This window comes from Saccostrea cucullata, unplaced genomic scaffold (assembly GCF_032062105.1).
Source record: "Saccostrea cucullata isolate Sc308-1 unplaced genomic scaffold, CSIRO_AGI_Scuc_v1 ctg7488, whole genome shotgun sequence".
Lineage (NCBI taxonomy): Eukaryota > Metazoa > Mollusca > Bivalvia > Ostreida > Ostreidae > Saccostrea > Saccostrea cuccullata.
Genome location: NW_026927723.1, coordinates 18,206 through 29,751, shown reverse-complemented (window position 1 = coordinate 29,751; position 11,546 = coordinate 18,206). Strand labels below are relative to the sequence as shown.

General features: G+C 30.5%; 1 protein-coding gene across 1 annotated transcript; it reads left to right on the top strand.

The window, feature by feature from the left end:
- Window positions 1–491: 491 nt before the first annotated feature.
- On the top strand, window positions 492–11,013 carry LOC134275345 (uncharacterized). Its single transcript, XM_062757622.1, has 9 exons — window positions 492–615; window positions 840–989; window positions 2,346–2,470; window positions 2,662–2,812; window positions 3,004–3,120; window positions 3,389–3,574; window positions 3,801–3,913; window positions 10,045–10,093; window positions 10,546–11,013. The coding sequence occupies exons 1-9, from the start codon at window positions 558–560 to the stop codon at window positions 10,602–10,604; spliced, it is 1,008 nt and encodes a 335-aa protein (XP_062613606.1). The 5' UTR covers window positions 492–557; the 3' UTR covers window positions 10,605–11,013.
- Window positions 11,014–11,546: the final 533 nt, after the last annotated feature.

The following is an 11,546-nucleotide window of genomic DNA, read 5'->3' as shown; positions in this document are numbered from 1 at the left end:
AGAACTACCTTCAAAGTGATCAGGAAGAACTATAAGCTGCAAAAAAAAAGTTTTAGTGCTTACATTTAATAAAAATATAATGTACGAGCGTATTTGTATAAGACGTCATCTAGTTTTTTTTTAATAAGATTTGTTTGGTTTTTGTCTTGCTTGGGCATTTCGGTTTAATTAACTGATAAAGTTGTCCAAGTTATTTTATCACGAGTATCAATTGAAATAATGCATTTTGAAAGATGAAGATAAAACTACACTCTTGAGTGAAATCTTTTCTTTTTTTTTAGAATCTAATTGTTTAAAGGAATCAATTAACACAAATATTTTAGTACATGTATTCACTGATAGCAAAATATTAATGAGGCAGATTATTTTGTTTGATAAAATACTTCTCCATTTTTTCATTCATTTTTTTTACCGCAAACACTCACTTTGGCAATCTAATTAAACATAAATCAGAAATAAAGTGAGAAATGATTAAATATCAGCAGCTTTTAATACATTTCTAGGAAATCTTTAAACACCAAAAGTAAACATCTGGATGATGTAGACGGCAGTGGTATATGGATACAATGAAAGAAATTGGAATTATTATCAATGTGATTGTATGCTGTATCAATGGTAAATACTCTCTCTCTCTCTCTCATACTGTTTTATCTTCCTAGAAAACCATGATTAATTTTAAACCTATTCAAATGTATAAGATGTAATAATTCACGTGACATGTAAAATGCAGAAGCAGAAGAAGGCATGGGATATTTTATTGAATACTGGATTGTTTTAAATCCTTGTTGTTGGATGAAATGTGAGTGTAACATTTGCTTTCTTTTTTTTATGATTTGTAGTCAAAGGAAACATTGAGACATATAACTGGTTTGATGCACAACAATTGTGTCGAAATTCTAGCAAACGTTTAACAACTAATGCATCGGGTTCAATGGATTTTATCTGGACTGGAAGACATAAAAGGTTTTCTCAGTGGATAAAAATATTAGGTAGTATTTTTGGTACATACCCTCTGTTCGATGAGATTTTTAAACGATATCTTTCAACAAGTTGTAATTTGGTTATGCACTAATTTGATTGATAACTTATTAAAATACGTATAACTGAGAAGAAAAAAACCTGTTGTGGACTTCAACTCGATATTTAAGATATATCGACGACTTATTAAATTGTATTTAAATAATAGTTACTCCATCCTTCTGTAGGGAAATACATGCGAGTGAACTTTAGCATGTTGAAACATACACGGCAAAATCAACAATATCTGTTTCTTAAGTAAATATTTTACTGAAACATCAAATTACGGAGGTATTCAATATTCAAGAACAAAAATCTATTAAACAACACAAAGTAGGAGCAGATCAAACACTGACATCTTAAACATCAGAGATGGTATCTGGTGCCATGGAGGAATTAAAATCTCCTGCAGCTGCCGAAAAGTCACTGTCTTCTAGTCCTCCATATGTCACAATTGGGAAATAACGAAAAATTCCGTCGTCAATTCAGTGTATAAAAAAGATGCTAACAATTAGTTTGAAAGCGTCATTAAGCATTCAACTCAATGATAAATTGTATATGCTGACAAGATCATTGGCCATAAAACTTACGAAATGATGATTTTTGAACGAGACTATTTCTATTCTTGTTTCATCACTTTGTTTATCAATAACTTTCCTCGTTTTATAAATTGTTCATACGTAGAGCATGCTCTTATGTATCGAAGCAACTGAAACTAATAAACTCCGTATGCAGGTATATTATTACGTAAGTAAGAGAAGATGTTGATGTTTTACTGATGATAGATGATAAGTTAAACAACCACAATATTGTATGTCAAATGGAATTAGTTCTTTTTTTCTATCGTCAACTTTCCATGTTTATGTAGTAATATCCCACTTTAAACTGAAGATGGTATTTAGATTACCCAATTTATTCAAAAGTCAAGAACATGCATCAATTCAAGTATGATTAATTGTTTTCAACCATGACAGCCACTTGCAGATTTAATGTTACAAGGATTTCAACATTCCTTTTTAAAGACAACATCAGTATATTCTATTTTTGGTTCAAGTATCTTGAAAGCGAATATTATCTTCCATTTGGCAATTTGTTGGCTGTCCTGTTTCAAACCAGATCTTTTTTTCTTTTTTGTTTATATACAAAATGGTTATTTGTTCTGTATATTTGATCTATACTTGGGACCCACGGCAGAATGTGGCTTTTCAACAGCGGATGCTTACTCTCCATGGCCATGATATCCCACCTAATTAGGGGTCCGTGATTTATATTCTGCTCACAAATCTGCATTTATTATATAATATAAATAAAAGTATTTGATTTTCAAGGTTGCTACAAAGATTCCAGTTTACGAGGTGGACTTATAATCAACATGACAGATCTAGAATACCCTTCAATAGGACTATGCCAAGAACACTGTTTGAGACGACATTATAGTGTTTATGCTATGAAGGTTTGCAGCGTTTGGCATTCATTTTTTGTATAATAAGTTAATTCATAATTATATTTGACTTTCTGATTAATTCCTTATTTTCACATCTAAATACAATCAAAATAAAATATAAAATAGCTATTTAAATACACAAAAGTCAAACAGGAATACGGTTATGGTAATATTGATGAGATTCTTAACAAAATATTTAGGCTACAGAATGTGTATGTCTTCAAAAAGATTTCAAAGGAATTCACCTTCCCTGGGATGAGTGCGATAGACATTGTTTAAATGAGAATGATGATATCTTGTCTACTGAATGTGGCGGAAAGGAAGCTTTTAATGTGTTTTCAACCGAAACTGGTATTTCCGATTATCTTAAGATTTTTAAAAAGTTTAAATAAGTCATAAATTAAAGCAAAAGTAAACTAGTACTATATTTGATATTCTAACAATGTAAAATCTTCACTATACACGATTATATTATTCAATATCATTGACTACAAAATATTTTGAAAAAAAATGATGTTTTATTCAAAATAAATTAAATATAGGTAATCAATTTACGGATGTAGACAAACAATGCATCGCCCTGCTGTGTGAGGAGGACTTTTCTAGATTTAAGCCACTTGACTGTTCTGATCCCTTGGAAATGATTTGCAGTATTTCTGGTAGATTTAGAATGAAAGGAATTAATGTACTTTTTTTCTAAATTTTAAATACTACATGAATTAATAAGTTATTTGATGTATGCACATTACAACATTTTCAATATAAAATAAAAGCATACATTTTGATTAATTTTGAGAATCGTCGAGAATTATGTTGATTTTCGACTTACCAAAAAGCATGCTTTCATTGTTTTAAAAATTCTAATTAAACATTAAGGTTACTGAGATTTTAACCATTTACCTATATAATATTGTATTTGATTTGTAGAAGTATATTCTATAAAGGGAAACTGGAGATCATCATTCCAAAAATGTAAATCTGTAAACAATACAAATCAAAACGGAATATTGGATCTTTCAAACGCTGAGGAGGCGTGTAATGTAATCAATGTTACCTCTGAGGCTCCATTGTGGGTTAGAGTTGTCCGAGAAATATATATGTCAGAAGATCAAGGTATCCAGTCTTTTTCGGCTTTTTTTTTCATGTATTCTCATATGTTCAATTTGGCATGGTAAGAAATTCAAAAGAGGAAAATAACATTGCAAGACAATTAAAAGAAGTTCATTTGCGAAATATTTGATATGTGTTCTACATGTATATTAAATATTATAATATAAAGATGAAAGACATCATGTTTAAAATAAACAGAATATTGCAGTTGTTTCTATTATCTTTTTAGGAGAATCTTTTTTTGACAAAACATTAATCACCAAATGTCAAAAATGCAAAAATAGTCATTGTGAATTTGTAACATGTTTCGAGAAGAATATTACTGAAGTAAACTGCACAGTCGTAAGTACTTGTAGATATTTACTTAAAACATGATAATACACGGATTGATCTGAAGCGTTTTTAGAGATATGTTTTCTAATGCGAGAGTTTTAACAAAATATTGTTGCAATCTTGTTAAACGAGAAAGTGATAAAGGGTTTTAAATGATTATAATGACATCATATAATCATTTCAATTATTGACTTAGAATGATGTTATAGCAAGCTTTAATTCCAGTTGAAAAAGTTATTTTACAACTTTCCCCTACATAAGATATCTATTCAGACTAATAATATGTATACATGTATATGCATCTAGGTAAATTAAGTAGAATATCACCTCATTCGCAAACATTGATCCAATAATGAAAGAAAAAAATACACGTGTATCTCATACGGTGGGAAATCAAACACTGATTTAAAGGACAATAAATTAATTAAAGACCGCAGATGCTATTTTGATAATCTTTCTGTTTTCTTTTATACATATCGCTTTAGAGAGAAATAAAATCATAATCGTTTAAAACATGCATAAAATCAGATAAGACCGAAAATCACAACATTTTGCATTTGAGTTTTTGTAACTTTTTTTATGAGTCCGTGGTTTGACATTAGTTTTCTTTTTATCTCCTGTGTACACCGAATTGATATTCACAAACACATTCACATATGACACTTCCTTTAAGAATTCTTGACAACCATTGTCACCCAGTGAATTCATAATAGAATTCTTATCAATTTTTTTTATCAGTACTCTATGACAAAGAATGAGTGCACTTTAGTACGTCATTTGGAAACTTTTCGGCTACCCATTTTAATCTTTACATTTCAATATATCGATAAATTATCCTATGGTGAAGATAGAGATTGTGTAGTTTCATCGTGCAGAAATAGTAAATGATTCTAGTGTTAAGGGATGGTGTAGATGTATCGCCCTACAGACCATAATACCGAGACGACATGGGCCTATATTTTCTAATCTCACAGCCAATACCAGAATTCTTTTAAAACACTCTTAACGAAAAATACACAGTAAAATAAGAGACATAGTTGTATAATCTTCGAACCCTGTTAAAATTTGCGAAAAAATCTTCCAAAGTTTGAAGTTGGAAGTACGATAGATACTGGCGGAATAGAAATTTCAAATGACAAACACAATAAAAAATTTAACAGCTGTTCAATAAAAGCGTTGGCGTATCGAACCCTGGAATGTCACGTGAGTAAAGTGATTATAATATCAATTGTTGACATTCGGGGACCTGTTAATTTAGTAGCAATGTAAATAAACTTGACTGACGATAGTCTGGAGACTTTTTTTAAAAAAGATTAGATACGAGCTGCAACTTGCCAAACATTGTCCTTTGGATATTTATAAGATGAGACTAATGGCCAAGTTGCGGCTCGATGTAAACAGTGTCATTGAAAACTGGTATGCATATGAATAACAATAGAAATGTGACAAAACTGTTACACCCCGTCTCAAAAGCTAGTGTCGCTCAGCATTATGTGGTACTTTCATTTAATATAATATGCCAAAACATGACATTTGGGATTTTATTTTGTGCAAAACACAAGGACCCAACTCTTATAGAATAAGTGCACTCATCCTGTATAGTTTCTCACACCGTTTTAACTGTGACACTTCTATCTTTTTTGAAAACGTAAGACCAATGAATGTTTCCGCTTGATCTCACAATTTTCGCTCTTCCAGTCCTTTGTTGAGCATTCAATGACCAATAGCCCGCCCAAAATCGCTGAAAACTTCTATAAACAAGTCTCTTATTTACATTCTGTACTCTTTGTGTCTGATTTATCATTGTAACTGTCATTAGTAGCGATTTCCCTATATGGAAGCAACAACGCAATACAGCTCCTTCCGGCGATTTTTTTTCCATGTAGACATTTTCTGTGTTCAATGCATCAGAATAAAACAGCAATATCTATGATTAATAATAACAATACCGTCATTTATTTTTCAAAAAAGATGGACAAGTTTTCTTTTTATTTTGTCTTTTAAGATATTGGGCTTTTTTTCTAATTCTAAAAATATACCATTAATTTTGCAGCAATCTCTATGTTTTAAATTTTAACATCTATTATAAGATAAATTCAATTCAACATTGTTAAACGTCATTTTCAATTTTGATTAATTTATTTTAATGCACCTTCTGGTTGATCCAAATGTAATGACACAGTGTCCATACCTTTAATATTTGGCGTCATATTATGAAATATAATGCACCAAAAGGTGCGTGAAAAATTCTTATCAAAATTGAAATTTTCATTCAATGATGTTTGATTTAATTTGTAAACGGTTAAAACATACAACATAAGGGGTGTCGCCGCGTCACAACTAAACATTACGTTTTAAAGTGTATATTGTTAGAATGAAAATAGATAAACACAGTAAAACTTTCTAAAAAGCGTCTAATCGCCCAATATTTTTAAAAACAAATTTTACGACATTTTCTAGACTTTAGTTTAAATTAAAATTACGATATTTACGACATAGGCCTAAGCATGTCGACAAGTGAAATCGACATGATCGAGAGAGGACGAAGACGGGATCGCACGTTTCAAAGCGACAGGAATGCCGAATGGCACTCCGTTAAAAGATCCAACCGACAGAAATTTTAAAACATTTTAAAAAATGCCAATTTCACAATTAGGCCTACAGTACAGGTACAATCTCGAAAGCGGTCCCCAAATATGCCAGCCAAGAGCGCCGAAGTGTGTTGACAACGTTCTATGCCAGTAGCAGTGGAAAAGCGAAAATGTAGGTTTACAATGCTTTCAAACTTATTGAAAATAGCAATGTTTATGCATTATAGATACAAAAGTTTCAAAATACATAGTATACTGTCACATCGCAAACTGAAACGTACCATAAACATGTTACATAAATGTACAGAACGTTAGGCCTAAGGGGTCTTCAGATGACTGCAGACGACATCATTGGTATTATCTTTAATTTTTATTGCAACTTTAGCTCGTAGTATATGATAAATTTCCTTTGATATTGTAAATGCAGAATATCTATCCCAAATTTATAGACACACCGTACGAAAATATCAAGATAACATCTATATTTTTTATCTGTTTACATTTAATAAGAAACTAGGTTGCTTCATTCTACGGCAGCCTGTGCGGGTTAAAAAAATAGAATATTTTTGAAACATCATGGAACATGAAGAAATTATTTGATTCTAAACTACAGGCTTGGGTTCATAAAAACAAAGTCAGATAGCCAAATAATGATTTTACATTATTTGAACAATGATATTATCAGTAATTATAATCTTTTTTTCTAAAATATTTTTTTCAGGTAAGTCTTGTTGTCACAAGAATCACAAATAAAGAACTTTAGAAGAGAACAGGGCTTAAGAACCACTAAAATCTGAGAAAACCATGCAAATCAGATTGAGAAAGTGGGACTGGATTTGATTAATCTCAGGGAAGCCACCACCCAACATCACAAACAAGGACCCAATCGGAACCCGTAGGGCAAAAGAAAGAGAGGACATCTAACAAACTATTATGAAGTTTTATGTTTTAATTGATTATTTTTTGTTCATAAAAAGCATTTCTTAACAAAATTGCAATTATTACCTGAAATTATCACAGTACATTTCAATATTTGGTGAATAAAAACACATACTTTCACGCCTAAATGCCTTGATTTATTTTCATTAGATGCTGAAAAGAAATAGGAGGTGGTGATATAAAAAATATCAAAACTTTCTTATATGTACACTTACCCCTACTTTTCATGCTATGAAAAGGAGCCATAATACCTAAAAAAAAAGTGTACAACAATTTTCTTAAAAAGTTTAATTGTAGAAATGTTTTTCTTTGGTTTTTCGAGCAATATTTTAGGGGAAAATTTGCCTAATTTTGACAGTGATGAACAACATTTTTAGGTACAAGTTATTTAATTGGTATTTATTTGCTCATATTTTGCTTTAAAGATCAACTTTGCAATACATGTACTTTTAAGTAAATCTAAGAAATAATAAGTTTAAATTGATTGTATTTATAAGTTTATGCGGTATTTTATAGCTTAATAGCATTTTTAATGAAATTTTCCAAGCTCTATTTTGGCCTATGTTCGAAGGGTACATGTAGATGAACACTAACATGCACTTTTTTGTCTTTAAATTATTCCTTGGATATTACACTTTCAGAAAAATATAAGCACGTTGAATGTTTTATGCACGTTTTTTCTTATGTATCATCAGAATACATCCTTAAAGTTTGTCTTATGGTCACGTTTAAGGTATTTTAACAGAAGACTAAATTATATGTAGAATTAGTGTACAATGGGTGCCAATAATTCTTTTTATGTACAATTGCCAATGCCAATTTATTTTGACATAATAACTAATTTATGGAACTTCTCGTTCATTAACATTTGCGTTTACTGTTGTAATTCCAACTCACAATTATTGCACTATCGCAGTATTTCAAGAAACCGCCTTCACTCTCCATTCTCATAAACAACAAGACATTTAGGTATGTGGCATTTTGCCGCTAATGTGACTTTAATTAGAGAACATACTGGTAATTAATTATGTAATAATTGATCTTGAAATCCATAAAATTATCAATAAACAACTCATTATCTGTATCAAAAATTTACAACAGAATGAAACCGAACTATGAATATGATTAACATGTAAACCGTCATTACATGATATATTACGTAATTGATTCCATAATATAGTAAACGTTCTTGTGGTCTGAAACCGCCAAAAACGACTAAAAAACACATTAAAAACCAAGAAAAGAAGACAGACAAAACTGGACAACCTTAAAAAAACAGGAAAAGGTGGAGGGGTGGAGGCGGCTATCTGGACGACCGGGTACTGATTTTTACCGCGCACTATTTTCATTCGGCGTTTACTAAATGTGTTCATTTCCAAGAATCACTTGCATCTGCCTCTCCTAATTTGGACACGGCAAAAACTTTCCTACGATATGACAAGCGCAATAACACGCAGAGCATTCCAATGTACATAGAATATTTTAAGTAAAACTTAAAATTCATTTTAAAATGTAAAATATGTGAATATATTTGTGATTCTCAAATATTTTTAATAAAACGAATAGAAACTGCTTAAGTGTATAAGTCTACTACCATCATTGCACTTTGTATATAATTCGATATTATAGGTATAAATCATTTTTATTTGAATTTTTTTGAAAGACTGATTTGTGATAAATTCAGCTTCGATCGTGTATATTATTTTTTTTATTTAGCAATTTTATTGAAGTTGTGACATTAATTTTGGATCAACTCTCGTATTTGATAACACAACATCGAATATTAAAATATATGGACACCATGACATTACTTTTGGATCAACACTCGTATTTCATATGATCAGAAATGAATGAAATGATAACATTGACAGAATGTCATTGATTTTTTTACACTTCTGACATTTTCACGTTATGAATAAAGTCATTAAAAGTCTGAGAATGATAATATATGACAACTAATTACAATCATTTGAGTGAAAACTTGTACCTGAACTTTTTGTACGCACCTAAATGTAGACATATACTTTTATAAAGTATAAGCTACGGTTTCAATACAAATTTAGCCCTGTAACTTTCGAAATTTTAGAACTAATGTGATGAACTCAAATTCATCTTATCCGAATTAGATTAACTGTATTCTAAAAATTCTAATTGGTTTTCAAAAAACCTTCATATTGCTAATTGTGAAGTCGTGAACTTTATCATTTCTCTAATTTTTTATTTAAAGTTGCAAAAGACATCAATTTTCAGTAGAGTTTCCTTCAAGAAAACATAAATATTCAAATATTGAAATGGGCGACAGCTGTGGACTCTATTTTCTTAAGGAAAATAACGTTACCAAGGAAATTAGTCATTTTGGGGGTTTCTTCATGAAATTTATTTACCAAGCCAATGAAAAAAATTTAAATGTTTCCATTAAGATCCTCCTCCATGCTTTATTTATGAATGATCTATTATATCCATCTACTCAACTCATGTTAAAACCGATTTCATAACTTTTTAAAAACATTATATCGTAAGGGCACAATTACAACCAAACAGTACCTTCCTCTTTTACAGCAGATGTACTGGTAAACGGATTTTATCCAGAGTATATATATTTATTTACAGCTACATGTATCTACAGAAATTCCGAACAGTGAACCCCCAGCTGAGTCAAGTAAGTATACGAAGAGGAATTGTATATTTTGGAAGTAATACATTTCTAATTTTGTAAAAAAAATATCACTAATGTGTGAATAATACATGTATATATATATGTTCCAATGAAATATTAGATACCCTTTTAATTACTTAAATGAAACTTTAAACTTTTAGGTTTAGATATCAGATTAATCATTGGTCCAGCAACAGCTGCCTTTGTCCTTGGAACTGTAATCATCATCCTTTTGATTCTCTGTAGAAGGTATTGAAATGCTTTGAAATAATTTATATAATTGTAATAGTTTCGCTTGGAAACCGTTAACGTATCAATATATGGACAACTGTGAAACAAGAATTAATCAATCAATTTTCTACACTTGCAATTGATTAGAATATTTTTAAAATTAAGTTCATTTTATTTTCAATATTAACATTACCAATATGCACAAACAGTCTTTCCCATTTCAGAGAAAGACGACAACCTAAAACAAACGAAACCCCAGCAACCAAACCAGACTACGAAATAGTACAAAAAAGAAAGATTTCAAATAAAAACAAACGCTATACAAAAGATGATATTCGTCATCTTGGGCACTCAAATCCAAGTTATATTGAGACCACCGGGGTCGTCAAGGAACAAGAGAATCCCAACTGTTCCAATAAAGATGGAGATTATGATGAACTTCATCAGTCAAAGTCCCGAAAAATAGAGAGATCTGATATATTCCATTACTCTCTTCACCTTCCTCCCACATATGACATTCCTCATCAAGAAGAAAAGAAGGAGACTATTGTAGAATCTGGTTACGATGTGGCCTTCACAAACAGAATTTCAAAAATCGAATTGTCGAAATGTCATCAAGAAAATGTTTAATTGTTTATTGAATTTTATTTTTTAAAAATGCGTCATAAGTCGAAAAGCTATCTTTTTAATCAAAATTTTGCAATAAGTATTGTAAATTTGAATCTGTTGGCTTACTTAATTTACATGCATTTTCTTATTCATAATCTATGCAGTTTATGCAGGTATAACAGATCTGTATTGACACATGTATCCTCCCAGTAAATGTAATAAATGTTTATCAACAGACGACTAAATTTTATATAATTCCAGGAAATGAGAAAGTTGCTCCCAGCACTTTTTTGGGTTACGAAATTTGTCTTAAAGAAAATACAATCAATTTTTTTATTGAAAAATTATCCGTACATCGTTGAACTTTTATGATCCTTATATCCATGCATATTTTTTCCTAATTTTATCGATGTCCCGTGACAAACAGCTGATGTACATGAAATCGCTTCGGTCAAACTCTTTTGAGACGCCATACTGACATATGCATTAGTACAATTACCATTAAATTAAAACTCATGTCAATAAAAAAGATATCAACATTATATTGATTTTCTTGGTTTATTTAAGGCATATTTCTTATGGGCGTCCTTAACCTAGCTGCTAACATAAAGAATTA

Bases quoted from the DNA above. Each gene is read 5' to 3' on its own strand.
- LOC134275345 (XM_062757622.1), top strand. From the start codon at position 558: ATGGATACAATGAAAGAAATTGGAATTATTATCAATGTGATTGTATGC. The intron at 2,471-2,661 runs GTTTGCAGCGTT...CAAAATATTTAG, and splicing joins ATAGTGTTTATGCTATGAAG to GCTACAGAATGTGTATGTCT. The intron at 10,094-10,545 runs GTAAGTATACGA...TTCCCATTTCAG, and splicing joins TGAACCCCCAGCTGAGTCAA to AGAAAGACGACAACCTAAAA.